Genomic DNA, 16,884 nt, shown 5'->3' on the forward strand with positions numbered 1-16,884 from the left:
TCTGCTATTTATCAAAATCATTATCAAGTTGCCTCTCTTCCTCCATTTCTCTAAAGGTAAAAATCCCTAACTCACTCAACCTATCCTCATAAGACGTGCTCTCTAATCCAGGCAGCCTCCTGGTAAATCTGCTCCACAACTTTCTAAAGCTTCTACATCCTTCCTCTAATGAGGTGACCAGAACTCAACACAATATTCCAAATGTGGCCTAACCAGCAATTTATTGATTTGCAACATTGCACTTTAGCTCTTGAACTCAATCCTCCAACTAATGAAGGTCAACACACCAAAATCAGAATCAGAATCAGGTTTAATGTCACCGGCATATGTCATGAAATTTGCTAACTTAGCGGCAGCAGTACAATGCAATACATGATAAATATAGAATAAATAGATAAATAAATCAATTACAATATATACACCCTGCTGAGAATTCTGCTGTTAACCCTGCATTCTGCCTTCAAATCCAACCTTCCAAAGTGAACCATGTCAGACTATTCCGAGTGAATTCCATCTGCCGTTTTTCAGCCCAGCTCTGCATCCTGTTAATGACCATAGTAATGAACTTACTTTCCTTCCGAACTGTAACTGTTCATGCTTCCATCGGTAGATTCACGACTTGGTTGCCGTGTCATCCTATTTCTCATTTCAACTGCTAACCCAGTTTCAGTGCTCCTTTGGATTGTACTTCGGAGTTTTTTCCCTCCAACCTCTGCGGAAACAAGGATGGGAAGATTCTACATTACACTGTCTCTTAAAAGTACAGAAGGATAATTAAGGATAACTCTGAAAGTAAGATTATATACTGCATACAAGCCACATAATATAAAGTATTAGGTAGATGTTGTTCAAATGAGTTCATATTCTGAAAAATATGCATAATGGGTTTAAACATCAACAGAGGAATGATTATACTAGCCAAAGTGGTGCTTGTAATGCCATGCCCAGCTAATGAAAGTGAACAGATGACACTTTGCATCAGGGTTTCCTAATCTGGGGTTCACAGACCTCTCAGTTAATGGTAGGGAGTCCGTAGCATTAAAAAGGTTGAGAACCCCTGCTGTGCATCAAATCATTATCATTACTGTGCCAAGACTGAACAATGCTTGAACAAGCAAAGGCAAATGTTATTTTCAGCTGGATTCTGAATGATAAAACACTTACATTATTGCAGGAATTGCAGTTTGGAGATTTTTATCAGTTTATATTGTTTCGTAATAGTTTTAGTTGGTTTCTTACCTATTGTGACTTATACATAGGAGAAAAACTAGGCCTTTCAGTGCATCATTCCATCATGGCTGACTTATTCAGCCTCTCAAACCCATTCTCCTGCCTTGTTCTCTATAACCTTTCTTCGCCCTTACTGATCAAGAACTATCAACCTCCGCTTTAAACATAACTTGGCCTCCTCAGCCAACAGTGGCAATGAATTTCACGACTATACCTATTCTATAACTGGAAAAGTGACGTGTCTCTCGGTTTTTAGATTCATACGGGCTCAATTTTCCCTTCAGCTTTTATTATCTTCAGGCAGAGATCAATCAGAACAAGATAGGCCTTGCACAAAGATGTCTACTGCTGGTATTTTCAAGTTGCAGCACTTCCACCAGTGCCTGATGCCGCTGCTTTGCTCCACCAATTACAGATTCAGAATCACGTTTAACGTCATTGGCATTAGGCATGGAATTTTGTGGTAGCAGAACAGTGCAGGCGTAACAAAGCAACAATTATTAAAAATTAAACCAACAAGTAGTGCAAAAGAGGAATAGCAGAAAATATGCTCAAATTTTCAAATCTCACTTGCAATGTAACTTTGTATTAAAATTAATAACTTAACAAATAACACTGGACAACAATTTTTTTCGGAAGTATTGCTTCCTCTGGATTTTTTTTTTTGTTTATGATAGACTGCTTGAAGCTGAACACAAATGTAATTTTGGGTTACTTGTATCACGTAAGAATTTAGAGAAACTCAGAAATGAATTTTTATTGAATATAATGTGTCTAATTGCATAATGGTGCCTACGCTTTGCAGTAATTCAACAAAGCTAAATAATATTTTGTTGATGATTTTCATTTGTACTCAACGTCTGAGACTTCTCAGGGTCCAACAATAATCAGCCAGCATTGATGGATGCCAGTTGCCCTGATACAATTTCTCCATGACTGTAATGACCTGGTGAAATCTTTCATCATGCTCGTCATTGCTAGCGCCAAGAAGCTAATTGGAAATGCAGATAATGAATCTTTAGTGACATATTGCACCTCATGGTTTTGTATGCTTGAAGTATGTTGTCAACCAGCTGCACTTAATTTGGTGCTCTGTATTGCCAAGAAAATTTTTAACAACGTACTTGAAAGCTTTCCATGTGATTTTCTCTGGTCTCACTAGAAGTTCTTTGAAATGTCTGTCATTGATGACCTGTTTGATTTGTAGACCAACAAAAATGCCTTTCTTAATCTTGGCACCAGTGATTCTGACTTGAATTATGAATTGAAATAACAATTATAGGCGATTTCAAAAAATGGGAAATTTCATGATGATTTTCATGATCAGCAGCCCAAAAATCCATAAGATACATCCAAAAGTATTCAAGAAGCAAGAACTTTGTTGTCTCGTGCTATGAATCTGTTTCTTAAGGTGAAAGTAATCATTCATTATTTCTACTTATCATCTGAGCCTCTGGAAACACATTGCAATTTCATTTTCTCAGGTGATGAGTTTGTGGTGTTTTCCTTTCTCACCCCTTTGGTGGTCAACCAGTGGAGTGCACTGCCCAATCATTACACAATCTGCTGAATTTCACTTCATTCTATGTGATATAGATGGGCAATTACCAAGTAGGTATAACCACTGACAACTTATTTATCTGTGAAAACTGTCAAGAGCAAAATAAGTTAAGATGTGAGGTGGGACAGGTGTCAATTTTAAGTATTGGTGAATTTTAAAACCAAATTAGAAACGCATGCAGATTTATTTTTTGAAAGCATTTGTGTTATCATGTGCTACATTACATCTTAATCATAGATAAGCTGATAGAATTTACATGCATAAATTATAATAAAATGTAGAAATTAATATTTGAAAATGAATAAATTTCATAAAACTGGCTATTAATCTACATTAGAATATTGCAAGCATTATTCCTTTCAAAGCACCTTTCAAATTTCATACAATTTAGGTTCATCAGAATAATACCAGGTTTTAAAAGGTCAAGATAAGAAGCTACACAATAATTTCCATTTTCTACTATTTACAAATTTCGGCAGTAATTGAAATGTGATATTTCAAAATTACTCAGGTAATTTATATGAATACAGAGGAACAATTTACTTCTGTGAAGCGATTATGCGGTGCTTTTATTTTTTTCATTTTCTTGTTTCTGGTTATCCCTGCCAACACCACCATTTACTGTTCTTCCCTAATCGTACTTGAGAAGGTAGTGCTGAGTTGTCTCCTGACTGCTACAATCCTTTTAGTGAAGATACTCCTGCATAATGTTTGGTAAAATGTGCTCTGGGACCTCGTCACAGAGATAATGAATGATCAGCAATACACTTCCGAGTCAGGATGGCGTGCTGTTCTACTTGGGCCCTTAGCTCCCAGTGGAGCATAGGCCATCAGTGACCTCCTGCCTCTGTCGTTCTCTGTTCTGAGCCACTAACTCAAGGGTGGACCAGGAGCGTCCCCATCATCTAACTTCGGCCTTAACGTTTCTCACGTCACTTTTTTTCCTCCTTCCTTGGGGATTGCACTTTAATGGTGCGCTGGTCGGGTTGGGTGAGGACCAGGTGGTGTGTCCATGTGTTACAAGCACGGCTTTCTTGGTGGTAGAGGATGTGAGTTTGGGAGTCTCTGCCTCTGTACTTTGTTACCGTCTGGCATTGCCATTGTGTGCTAGTGACAGAGGGAATTGATGCTCACTGTGATGGACAGAGGAGCAATTAAGCAGGCTGCTGTGTTGAGAAGTCCGGCTTCTTCAGGGAGTGGGCACTTCAGTCATCCAGGCAAGTGAAGAGTATTCCATCAGAAACTTGTACCTTGTAGCTACTAGAAAGGCACAGAGAATGAGCCACTTTATCATGGTATATGGTCTTCTGACCTGCCCATCTGGCTGTGGTATTTATGTGGCTTGTCCGGTCGAGCTTCTTACTTTTGGTGATCTCCAGGATCCTGCTGGAGTAACTTACTTACCTGCCTCTAATTCAGATTTATTTATCACATGTACATGGACACATCCAGTGAAATGCATCATTTCCTTTTACAACCAACACACACACACACACACAATGCTGGAGGAGCTCAGCGGGTCAGGCAGCATCTATGTGAGTGAATAAACAGTTAACATTTTGGACTGAAACCCTTTTTCAGGACTGAGAGGGAAGGGGGAGGATGACAGAATAAAAAGAAAGGGGCAGGGGAAGGAGGCTGACTGGAAGGTGATAGGTGAGGGCTGGTAGATGGGAAAGGTCAAGGGCTGGAGAAGAAGGAATCTGATAGGAGAGGACAGTGGACCATAGGAGAAAGGGAAGGAGGAGGGGACCCAGGGGGAAGCAATAGACAGGTGATAAAAAGTAAAAAAGGTCAGGAAAGGGAATAGAGGAAGGGGAGGTGGGTGGGGGGTGGAATTTGTTTACTGGAAGGAGAAATCCATTTTCATATCGTCAGTTTGGAGGCTACCCAAACAGTATAAGGTGTTGCTCCTCCACGCTGAGGGTTGCCTCATCTTAGCACAAAGAGAAGCCATGGACTGAGAAGTTGGAATAGAAATGGGAATCGGATTTAAAATGTTTGGCCGCCAGGAAGCCCCGCTTGTGGCACACCTAAGGATGTTCTGGGAGCAACTCACAAGTGTCTCCACACATTCCAGCACCAGCAAACGCAAAACAACAAAACACAACAGGGAAGAGAACAGCAACAGCAAAACAAGCCTCTTCCCTCCCTCCCATCGACACTCCCATGTACTGTCCGCACACGTAACTTCGTGCCTTTATTTAAATCATCTATAGAAAAGAGGAAGCTGCAGTCTGGGGCCAAACTCATGATCAAACAGAAATGCACCCATATTTGTCTTGTCACTGGTTCTTGTTGGGTCACCAATCTCCAGTTCACACTGATATATTAGCTCCACACCATGAGCACTATGAGCTATAATGTCCCATAATAAATATTGACGCAGCAGCTAATGAAATGCCTTCTGGAAATCTAAATTTAGTAATGGTGACCAAGTAAAAATGATAGTTTGTTGTAAAACTCTACCCCCGATTCATTTATGTCCTTTCGGGGGTTGGAGTGGGGGTAGAGTGGTGGAACTGTCAGGCTAACCTAGTCTAATCCACAGGCCCAATATGTGAATGCTTAGGAAACAGTTGAAACATTTGCAACCACCTCCAGCTAGAATTGCCAAATAGATGATCCATCCTGGCTTTCTCTGGAGATCCCCAACATCACCAGAAAAGCTTTCATCTAATTTGATGGAGGAAAAAATTCCCTGTCCCTTTACAAACTCTGGGATGTCACATTTATACCTTTGAAATTCTAAAAATTTTACTTAGATCTGAATAGTAAATAAATGCTTCCCAAGTATAATCTGAATATAATCTGAACTTCTGTCTTTTGTACATACAAAGAAGGTCAAACAATCATACACTCTTTCAAACAGAGAAATGGTCAAAATATTCACTTGTAAGGACATGGATGATAGGGACTGGAGGACCTGATTTATAAGGAAAGATTGAATAGGTTAGGACTTTATTCCTTGAAACATAGAAGATTGAGGGGAGATTTGACAGAGGTATACAAAATTATGAGGAGTATAGATAGGGTAAATGCAAGTAGGTGATTCAAATGGTTTGGCATGGACTAGATGGGCCGCAGGGCCAATTTCTGTGCTGTATTTTTCTATAAATCTATGATATCAATCCTCTCTCACCCTATCAAACCATACACTGACAGTAACACATACAAAATGCTGGGGAGCACAGCAGGCCAGGCAGCATCTATAGGAAGAGGTACAGTCGATGTTTCGGGCCAAGACTAACTGAAAGAAAAGATAATAAGAGATTTGAAAGTGGGGGGGGGGATATCCGAAATGATAGGAGAAGACAGGAGGGGGAGGGACGGAGCTAAGAGCTGGAAAGTTGATTGGCAAAAGGGATACAAGGCTGGAGAAGGGAGAGGATCATGGGACAGGAGGCCTAGGAGGAAGAAAGGGGGAGGGGAGCACCAGAGGAAGATATAGTGAGGGACAGGGGGAGGAAAAAGAGAGAGAAGATAAAAAATAACAAATAAATAAATAAGGGATGGGGTAAGAAGGGGAGGAGGGGCATTAACAGAAGTTAGAGAAGTCAATGTTCATGCCATCAGGTTGGAGGCTACCCAGACGGAATATAAGGTTTTGTTTTTCCAACCTGAGTGTGTCTTCATCTTGACAGTAGAGGAGGCCAAGGACGGACATATCGGAATAGGAATGGGACGTGGAATTAAAATGTGTGGCCACTGGGAGATCCTGCTTTCTCTGGCGGACAGAGTTAGGTGTTCAGCAAAACGGTCTCCCAGTCAGTGTCTGAGAGTACCTTCTCCCAATGGACTCAGTAGATAAAGAAGAGACTCACTATTGCATTTTCCACAGAAATTATGAGTTGGTAATAAATGCTACCTTGCCTTGTCACATAAAATAAAAAGAAGCCAACAATAAAAAAAAACTGTTGATTTATAATCAATGTCATGTATAAATTATTGTTGATTTAGAAATCAAGGTCATTGTACATCATGTTAAATAGATGATGGAAAACACTGAATATTTCAATGTAACTTGGTACAAAGCTTTCCAAAGTCAAAGCATTATTTTTAATAAGGAACAAAATAATATACAGAATATGCTGTGACTGAAAATCAATTATAGTGAAAAAAACTGGCTAGATCCCACCACTAAGCACATCTTTCCCTCCCCCCGTCTCTCTGTTTTCCGCAGGGATTGCTCCCTACGTGACTCCCTTGTCCATTCGTCCCCCCCATCCCTCCCCACCGATCTCCCTCCTGGCACTTATCCTTGTAAGCGGAACAAGTGCTACACATGCCCTTACAGTTCCTCCCTCACCACCATTCAGGGCCCCAGACAGTCCTTCCAGGTGAGGCGACACTTCACCTGTGAGTCGGCTGGGGTGATATACTGCGTCCGGTGCTCCCGATGTGGCCTTCTATGTATTGGCGAGACCCGACGCAGACTGGGAAATCGTTTTGCTGAACACCTACACTCTGTCCGCCAGAGAAAGCAGGATATCCCAGTGGCCACATATTTTAATTCCGCGTCCCATTCCCAGTCTGATATGTCTATCCACAGCCTCCTCGACTGTACAGATGAAGCCACACTCAGGTTGGAGGAAGAACACCTTATATTCCGTCTGGGTAGCCTGCAACCTGATGGCATGAACATTGACTTCTCAAACTTCCGCTAATGTCCCACCTCCCCCTCGTACCCCATCCGTTATTTATTTATGTACACACATTCTTTTTCTTTCTCTCCTTTTTCTCCCTCTGTCCTTCTCACTATACCCCTTGCCCATCCTCTGGGTGTTTTTCTCCCCCTCCCCCTTTTCTTACTCCCTAGGCCTCCTGTCCCATGATCCTCTCATATCCCTTTTGCCAATCAACTGTCCAGCTCTTGGCTCCATCCCTCCCCCTCCTGTCTTCTCCTATCATTTCGGATCTCCCCCTCCCCCTCCCACTTGCAAATGTCTTACTAGCTCTTCCTTCAGTTAGTCCTGACGAAGGGTCTCGGCCCAAAACTTCGACTGTACCTCTTCCTAGAGATGCTGCCTGGCCTGCTGCGTTCACCGGCAACTTTGATGTGTGTTGCTTGGATTTCCAGTATCTGCAGATTTCCTCGTGTATACTTAATGTCAACTTTTGATAAAAGAAAGGTTTTAGAGCTCAAGGTAGTGAATAATAATGATGTATCAGGCTGAACTGATGAATGTGTATAGAAACCTTCAGAAGTTCATGACATGGGACTTCACAGCTTTCACAAGCATTGTTTCTTTACAGGGACATACCACTTCTACGAAAAAATGACAATATGGCCTTTTACCTCTTCTCACCTGCCTATCACTTCCACCTGGGTCCCCTCGTCCTTTGCTTTCTGCTATGGTCCACTCTCCTCTCCTATCAGATTCTTTCTTCTCTAGCCCTTGACCTTTCCCACCCACCTAGCTTCACCTATCACCTTCCAGATAGCCTCGTTCTTCTTCCCTGCCTTTTTCTTTCAGCCTCTGCCCACTTCCTTTTCAGTCCTGAAGGAGGGTCTTGGCCTGAAACCTCAATGGTTTATTAATTTCCATAGATGCTGCCTGACCTGCTGAGTTCCTCCAGCATTTTGTGGGTGATGCTTTGGAAAGGCCTAATGCTTTTTGAGACCACCTGTAAGTTCTCCTCAAAGTGTTGGTGACTGCTTTATTCTGTTTAAGAGGGTGATAAATAAATGGGTGTTGGGTGACACCTGGCCCAGAGGTTATACTTAAATTATCATACATTAATTTGTTCCATTACTTTCAAGTAATTTTCTGAATTTGCCTTTTGTTCTCATATATCCCTGGATTGCTGGTATGATGAGTATTTTAAGCATCAATTTTCTCCAGACTTTTTCATAATTTTCGTCTCTTCCCTAAAGCTTTGCAGCTTTGTTCTACATTATTTCAAGCACTTGATGCCTCCAATGTGTTTCTCCCTGGAGTCGAATGAACTACTTAAGATGTGATCTGACTAAGTTAATATTTCTTCTCAGAAAGTTCAATATGAAATGGCTTTGTTGATTGCTGCTCGACACCAGTGGGGCACACTGAAAACTGTGTCAACCAAGGTGCCAGACTTCCCTGAATTTTTCCCTGAGTTATTTCAATATTGTTTACATCTGGAGTATTGCATACCGTTCTGTTTGCCCCACTATAGGAAGGATGTTGAGGCTTTGGAGAGGGTGCAGAAGAGGTTTACCAGGATGCTGCCTGGTTTAGAGGGCATGGGCTATCATGAGAGGCTGGATAAACTTGGGTTGTTTTCTCTGGAGTGGAAGAGACTGAGGGACATCTGATAGAGGTTTATAAGATTATGAGAGGCATAGAAGTGTAGACAGGGAGTATCTTTTTCCCAGGGTCTAATATCAGTGGGCATGAATTGAAGGTGAGAGGGGTAGTTTCACAGGGGGTGTGAAGAGTAAGTTTTTTAACTCAGAGAGTGGTGGATGACTGGAATGTGCTGCCTGGTGTGGTGGTAGAGGTAAATATATTAGAGGCTTTTAAGAGACGTTTAGATAGGCACATGTATGTGAGGAGGATGTAGGGATATGGACATTGTGTTGGTAGGAGGGAATAGTTTTTGGGCTTTCTTTTGTTTACTTTTTAGATAGATAGATAATTTTTTGATCCCAAAGGAAATTACAATGTCACAGTAGCATTACAAGTATTCAAAGAGAATTTTGTGGTTGTTTCGCCACAACAGTGTGGACCAAAAGGCCTGTTCATGTGCTGTACTGTTGTATGTCTTTTGTTCTAAGCTATTTCCCTTTTTCCTCACATGTAAGTATAAGGTATAATGCATGAATTGATTTAATTTATGTGCCTATTCTGCCTTCTTATTTATTCTTACCACCTTATAATTACTACCTTTCAATTACTGTCTCCTGTCATCTACAAATAAATCTTTGACAGGCTTTTGCATTTGGAAAATAGCAATGGTTTCTCATATGTTGAATTTCATACATCAACTTAACTATAATTTAAATGCCCAAGCTCAGGTGCAGTGAATTTTACTATCACTATCCCCTGAAGAAGCAAGTAAAAACTTCATCCTAACTAGGAATAAGACCTAGTGAAGCAATGGGATAAAGGTACACAGAAACATTTTCAGTCACAAATACTGTCTGAATGGAATTACGTGGAAGCAGGAAAGGAGAAGAGGAAATGGTGACAAAAATAGACCAGAAAAAATAAGACTTCACTGAATAGAGATTACTGCAGTTATTTTTCAATGAATTCCCTGACTTCCGTTGCTGTGGTTACAGTGTAGGCAGTTCTAAGCTTTTATCCTGACATGAATCTTACCTAATCAGAGATTAATTGTCTTTAAGGGAAAATGTCCAAAGTAAGCAAGCTTATAATAATTATATGGGTTGAAGAAGATAACTGAAGTGAAACAGCAATGTTACAATATTAGTATAATTCTGAAGGCTTATGCACATTTACAATTCATATAACATCAATTGGTGGGATATTGCTTCCAGTACCTGAACCTTAGTGAGTTTGTTTTTACGGCTATGACACAAAGTTGATTGACCATCCACAAGATTAAATAAGAGCTTCATCAGATGTGAAGCATCAACTATTCTAATTAGGATTATAATATCATATTTAAACCTGGTGCTTTTTGAAAAAAATAAAATGATTACATAGTTTTTTATTAATATTCAAACAGTGTATATATTCATATTATTTTATACATTTCCTAGCTCCAGCCTTTGGAGTTTCAAATCAGCTGGCAATGCAAAACACCCAGAAAACAGTGAGTACAATAAGCATTAAATATTCAACAATTATTGCAAACATATAGTCAACAAAGAGAAAGAATGCATTCATGTTTTTTTGTTTCAGTTTAATTCAGAAATAAGTGATTTCTCAATAAATTAATAGCTTTGTGTTGTTCAGATTCCCACCCCATCACATGTGAGTTAACATAAAGACCCTATAGGTTCCTTTTCAAGAGACAGTTTTGTTGCTAGGCTCCCTGCAACATCCCACTGTGAGACACGGCACGTAAAGCATTCTGTTTTCTCAATCCATGCATTTCAGTAAAAACACACAGTTAAACAACCAGTGACCAATTACCAATGAACAGAAATTAGAAAATATATTTTCAAAAACAATAGACAGCAGAGACAAATTTACCCTAGAGATAAGAACAGCATGTTTCACAATTCAGGTAGCAATATTAATATGATTTAATCAGTATTGGCTAGCTATGATTTTTCAATGATTAAAAAAGCTCCATTGATGGGTTTATGCACTGAAGTTCTAGCACATTATAGGCAGTATAACATGCAGAAAAGAACAAACAGTCTGAGAATGCAGTTTGAAGATAAATAACAGGAGAAAATGACAAGAGGAAATAATATTTTAATTAGTTCAGTCTCTGCTCACCGCCATAGATTCATGATATTCATCTTTACTAATAAATACTGAGCTTTAACAGAGGTGGCAATCATAACTACGATAATCAGGTATACTAACCAAATAAATTGATTGCACATCTAGTTTTGCACAGTATCGATATTTAGTAACTCATTATTTTTTCTCAATTAAAGTGAAGATAGGTTATATAAAAGCACTCTGAGGTTTATATATTTTCCGTTGTTGAGGATACTTGCAATAACCCCAGCCTTACAATGAAGATAGTTGTGCTAGGTATCAGGATATTTGATCCAGTTTGTCTTTACTGCTTCTATACGGTGATCATTTTTGCAACAACCAGCTCAACAGTTTGATATTGAACAATCTGACACACAGCATTAAAAATCGCTTCATGTAATCTTTGTCGTAAATTGGTGCTAAAGTCTGATTCTAAATGACAAAATGAACAAGTAAGCAGGCTGACATATTCCATTTCTGGCACGGGATGTAAAGCAAATGCTTTATTTTTCAATTTAGAAACTGAATGCCATCTTGAATCTTTGTGTTTTATTAAAAGTTAAAGAAAAACAATTTGCTCATTTAGCCATAAAATATATTCACTTGCACAATACTTAAATGGCTGAGAGGAAGTAGGTGAGAAACAGATTGAATGAACTAAAGGAGTGTTTATTTAAGAGAGAAAGAGAGAGTGATCGACTAAAAGCAGGAGATGAAATGACAAAACATGGCTGGATTCTTTACTCTTCATTGTTAACTCATGAAAATGAAATCAAATCAATGTATCTACTGCTATGGTTAGTTAGGAAAAAAACTCTGATATTATAAAAATATGTACTTTCTTCATGATTTTTATTTTGCTTAAATTGATTCGTGTATAATTAATAAGCAGCAGAGAGTCTATATGACTTTAAAGATAGTTTCTATCACTTTGCACCAACTTCAATCTACATTCTACAATAGGATCACCTTTATACTTTAATCTTATGTCAACTGGCAATCAACAGGTACAGTAGAGGAAGAGGTTTCTTAACTAATTTTCTTACCTCCATCCCCTTCATCGAAAGAATTCATGCATGGGAAATAAACAGCCAAAGCTTCAAAAGATGCAGATAAGCTTATTCGGCTCGGTGACCTCTGCATTCGCAAACTGGCATTTCCAGTATCTGGTCCTTGCCTAACCATCTTGGTCGACCCTCCTTTAGCGCGATACAGGACACGAGGCGTCTTGACGGTTGTTCTGAACAGATCCTATTAAGAAATATTGGGGGATGATTTTCCCGTGTTCTGGCAGGGCCAGGAGACCTCCTGTGTTTTGTTTTCTGTCGCAAAGCCGTACTTTGCAGATTATTCAGTCATTTACTCTGCACAGAAAGGGGGTGGGTTTTCTAAAGACATATCCTCTGTAGCATCAGATAACTGAACGTATACACTTTGTCCACAATTGAAGTCAAACACAGTCCTCCTCTTCCTGACAAATGAAAGAAGCCTCGTTGACTCCTCTGCTTTCTCTTCCTCTGGAGCTCTCTGCCTCCTGCTTTACCCTGCTCATTGATTCACAAAAGAGCTCTGAGAAGATGCTGACTGGAAGGTAGCTGGCTTCTGTGTGCAGCCAATCAGATTGCAAGAGGAGGAGAGCATCTTGCACTCTCCAGCATAAAACAGTTAGCACTTTAGCAGGCACAGGATGTATTATTTTGCGAAGCAAACAGTTATTAAATTGTGGCTTTTGAAGTCGTTCACTTTTGAAGCTCAGGCATTGATCAAAAACTCCAGGGACAATCTTTGCAAAATTATTGACAATGAAAATCATCTTTAGGCAGAATTCTGATGCAGAAAATCATCTGCCGGAACTGCTCATTACAATGTTCAGAACTTGGATAATTATTATATAATAATTCTCAGTAATTTATTTAGAGATAAAGTTTATTAAAAGCTCAATAATTTAAACACACATTACTTCTAATCTCTTTTCTGGGATACATTTCTTTAGTATGTAACACAACTATTACACTTCACATGGTTGAGGTTGTAATGAACTAGCAACACAGATGCCGCCTGACCTGCTGAGCTCCCCCAGCATCTTGTGTGTGCTGCGTTGAACTGGGAAATGTTCCTTTGAACTGCATTATTCCTGAAGACTCTATCAAAACTCAAGAACTAATCACAATGCTAACTGTTATTAAGCAAATGTGAAGTACTGAAGTAAAAGACTAGGCTTGAAAGTCTATTGTGTCACTTTCATGTACTCGGTGATACATCTGATTTTGTCAACGGAATAGTCATGATAAGATAATTTTTCTGTTAGCTACGCTTTGTTACTACGCAGTTTAAGTGCATGAAATTGATTTTATGCACTTAACTGTAAATATCCTTCGCTCAGTATAATTTTGTTTTTGACATATTTCTGTTCTTTTATTGGAGGAAGTTGCCATAACTTTGTTTTCTCTGCCCCTTAAAAAGATTGCCAGGTAAATGGACTTTGTTTACTATACAATAGGACACTGACTGTGAATCCTATACCCTTCATCTCCAGTCCATCAAGTTCAAACTTTAAATTAAAATTTTTATCAAAATACACATATGTCACCATAAAATACCATGAGATTCATTTTCTTGCGGGCATTCACAGTAGAACAAAGAAATATAATAGAATCAGTGAAGAACTACACACGAAGACTAACAAATAACCAATGTACAAAAGGAGACAAACTATGCAAATGCAAATAAAGCAAACAATAATAATAATAAAAAAAATGAATAATACTGAGAACATGACTTGTAAAGTCCTTGAAAGTGAATCCACAGGCTGTGAAATCAGTTCAAAGTTGAGGTGACAGAATGTATCCATGTTGGTTCATGAACCTGACAGTTAACGGGTAATAATTGTTCCTGAACCTTACGGTGTAGGACCTAAGACTCCTGTAACTCCTTCTGGCAGTAGCAAGAAGAGACCATAGCCTGGATGGTGGCAGTCCTTGATGTTTTCATCTTATGGCAGTGCTCCTTGTTCATATATGTGCACAATGTTGGGGAAGAATTTTCCTGTGATGGACTGGGCTGTAACTTCGTATCAGCCATAATTATACTGTGGAAATATTTTCTGAAAACTGATTGGTAATTGCAATAAACATTTTGTGAAATCACATCATTATGATTTTTAAATTCAAATATATGCTTTATAAAGAGCACGAGACTCAAACTTAGGAGCAAGTTTTGACTAGAATATGAAGCCAATATTGAATCCTTTAAAGTGTTCACCCTCCCTGGAAGGTTTGTAAAATAAGTCTTTTATTTGGTATTGCTAAGGGCTCATGGACACAATTTCTACCTCAGGTGACTGTCTTCATTGGCATGATGTTCTAAACCTATCAGGTAGGTATGATTCCTATTCCTGTTACGAATGGTCATTAAGAGATTAACTCCAGCCCTTTAGTGACTGACACGTCTATGTCTAACCAGTGATACTGAACATGCAAGAAACTTTCTTAAGGAAAACGATGAATAGCGCATTTCAACTATTATTTTTTGAACAAATTCAGGAGCTCAGGAAAACACCTTGGATGGTATGAATGACTGGGGCTGAAGGGCTTATTTCTAAGTCGTATATCTCTGTGAATCTAAAGTTTGTGTCACTAAGAATAATATATTTAGTCTTTTACATTTGTATAGTTCACAGTTATGGTCTTCAGTCTCTTACTGTTATCTTTATAGGGTGCCACAGTAGTATAGTAGTCAGCACGCCACTATAACAGCTTGGGGCATCAGAGTTTAGAGTTCAATTCCGGTGACCCCTGTAAAAATGTTTGTACGTTCCTCCCCTCTGTGTGTGGATTTCCTCTGGGTGCTCCAGTTTCCTCCCACAGTCCAAAAGTCCACTGATTAGTAGGTTAATTGGTCATTATAAATGTTCCTGTGTCCTGTGATTAGGCTGTGATAGGTGGGTTGCTAGGTGGTGCGGCTCAGTGGACCAGAGGGATGTTCTGCACTGTATCTTTAAATAAAAATAAATCTATATATATATTTCACTTTTATATATAAAAGTGAATGTTCTCAATTCTGCAATTAGCAATCCAGTGCTTTACACAGGCTGTAGAGTTTGCCTGAATGTGAAACAGTATTTATGCAGCATAACAGGACCTGCTGAACTTGCATTGAATCAGCATTTCATGTTGAGTGAATGATCACCTGGACAATAATGTGTTGAGAGAGTGAATGAAAACAGCAAATGAAATCAGGCAATTAAATTGCCCAGAAAAGTGATGGCTTTAGTAGCAAATGAGATCATTACCTCTTTCCTTGTAATAAAATGACAGCAATAGGAATTTTTGGCATATTAAAACGGAATGTGAATAAATCAAAACACACACATCTAGAATGGCTTGTATAGCTGCAACCAAAAGCAACAATCTTTATTGCTGCAATGTAGGTTATTAATATCATCTGTGCCATACTCTTACCAACATATACAGAACAACCTGACAATCTATTAACCAAATTCTCATGCATGACTTATCACAGTAGGGCACTGAAGAGTACTGTAGAACAAAGGGATCTGTGAATACAGGTCCATAATTTATTGAAAGTTTGGTACAGGTAGAGTTGTAAAGAGAGTTTTTGGCACAATGATATTCATAAGAGATGGGATGTTACGTTAAAGTTATATAAGACGTTGGTGAGGCCTAATTTGGTGGTCAATTTTGGTCACCTACCTACAGGAAAGATGTAAATAAGATTGAAAGATTACTGAGAAGATTTACAAGGATGTTGCCAGGTCTTGAGTACCTGAGTTATAAGGAAAGATTGAATAGGTTAGGATTTTATTCCTTGGAATGTAGAAGATTGAGGTATACTAAATTACGAGGGGTATAGATAGGGTAGATGCAAGCAGGCTTTTTCCATTGAGATTGGGTGGAACAATATCAAGAGGTCATGGGTTAAGGGTGAAAGGTGAAATGATTAAGGGGAACATGAAAGGAAACGTCTTCACTCAGACAGTTGTGAGAGTGTGGAATGAGCTGCCAGCACAGGTGGCAGAAGCGATTTTGATTTCGATATTTAAGAGAAGTTTGGATAGACACATGGGTGGTAGGGGTGTGGAGGGCTATGGTCCCAGTGCAGGTCGATATGAGTAGGCAGCTTAAAAGGTTTTAGCATGGACTACCTGTGCTGTACTTCTTTATGATGTTTGTCATGTTTGTGGTGATTGTTTTGAGAAAGGTGTCTCAATTTCATGTTACCCCTTCCCTGCTAATGCCACAATAAAATCTTCAATATTGTCACATCCTATGGAAGGTACTTGCTCATAAGAAATTACTGCTAATGTTGGATTTCTGAAATTAAAAAAAAGTTTGAAATAGCAGATCTTGCTACATCCTTTATTTTTATTCAATAAAGGGATGTTGGTGTCTTGGGCTGAGCCAACATTCCTAGTTGTCCTTTGGAAGATAGTGGTGAACTACTTTCTTGAACCTTTGCAGTCTTAGAGGTGTGGGTATACTGAAAGATGAGCAGTGTCGACATTCATCCTGAAAATCTATCATCAGTTCTGAGGAAAATCTATGATCAGTGACTATCAACACTGAATTTTAGACCAGGCCCCTATGACAAATGCTGAAAAATGCCACAGAACCTCCAGCTGAGTCCTATGCTGATACAACAGGTCTGCACCATTCAATATTAGGTACTTATTCATAGAGATACCATGCA

At 39.1% G+C, this 16,884-nt stretch overlaps 1 protein-coding gene across 3 annotated transcripts in view; it reads right to left on the reverse strand.

Moving 5' to 3' along the window:
* Window positions 1–16,884, reverse strand: part of rims2a (regulating synaptic membrane exocytosis 2a) — a 1,139,701-nt gene that overhangs the window by 21,759 nt on the left and 1,101,058 nt on the right. For 2 of the 3 annotated variants that reach the window (XM_063054936.1, XM_063054922.1), the window contains one exon: window positions 571–712. In XM_063054936.1, coding sequence (XP_062911006.1) covers window positions 571–712 — 142 coding nt within the window. Of the gene's footprint in view, window positions 1–570; window positions 713–12,221; window positions 12,686–16,884 lie in introns of those variants that run through there. The other variant, XM_063054926.1, reaches the window with a different exon arrangement.

Source organism: Mobula hypostoma, chromosome 1 (assembly GCF_963921235.1).
Source record: "Mobula hypostoma chromosome 1, sMobHyp1.1, whole genome shotgun sequence".
Classification (NCBI taxonomy): domain Eukaryota; kingdom Metazoa; phylum Chordata; class Chondrichthyes; order Myliobatiformes; family Myliobatidae; genus Mobula; species Mobula hypostoma.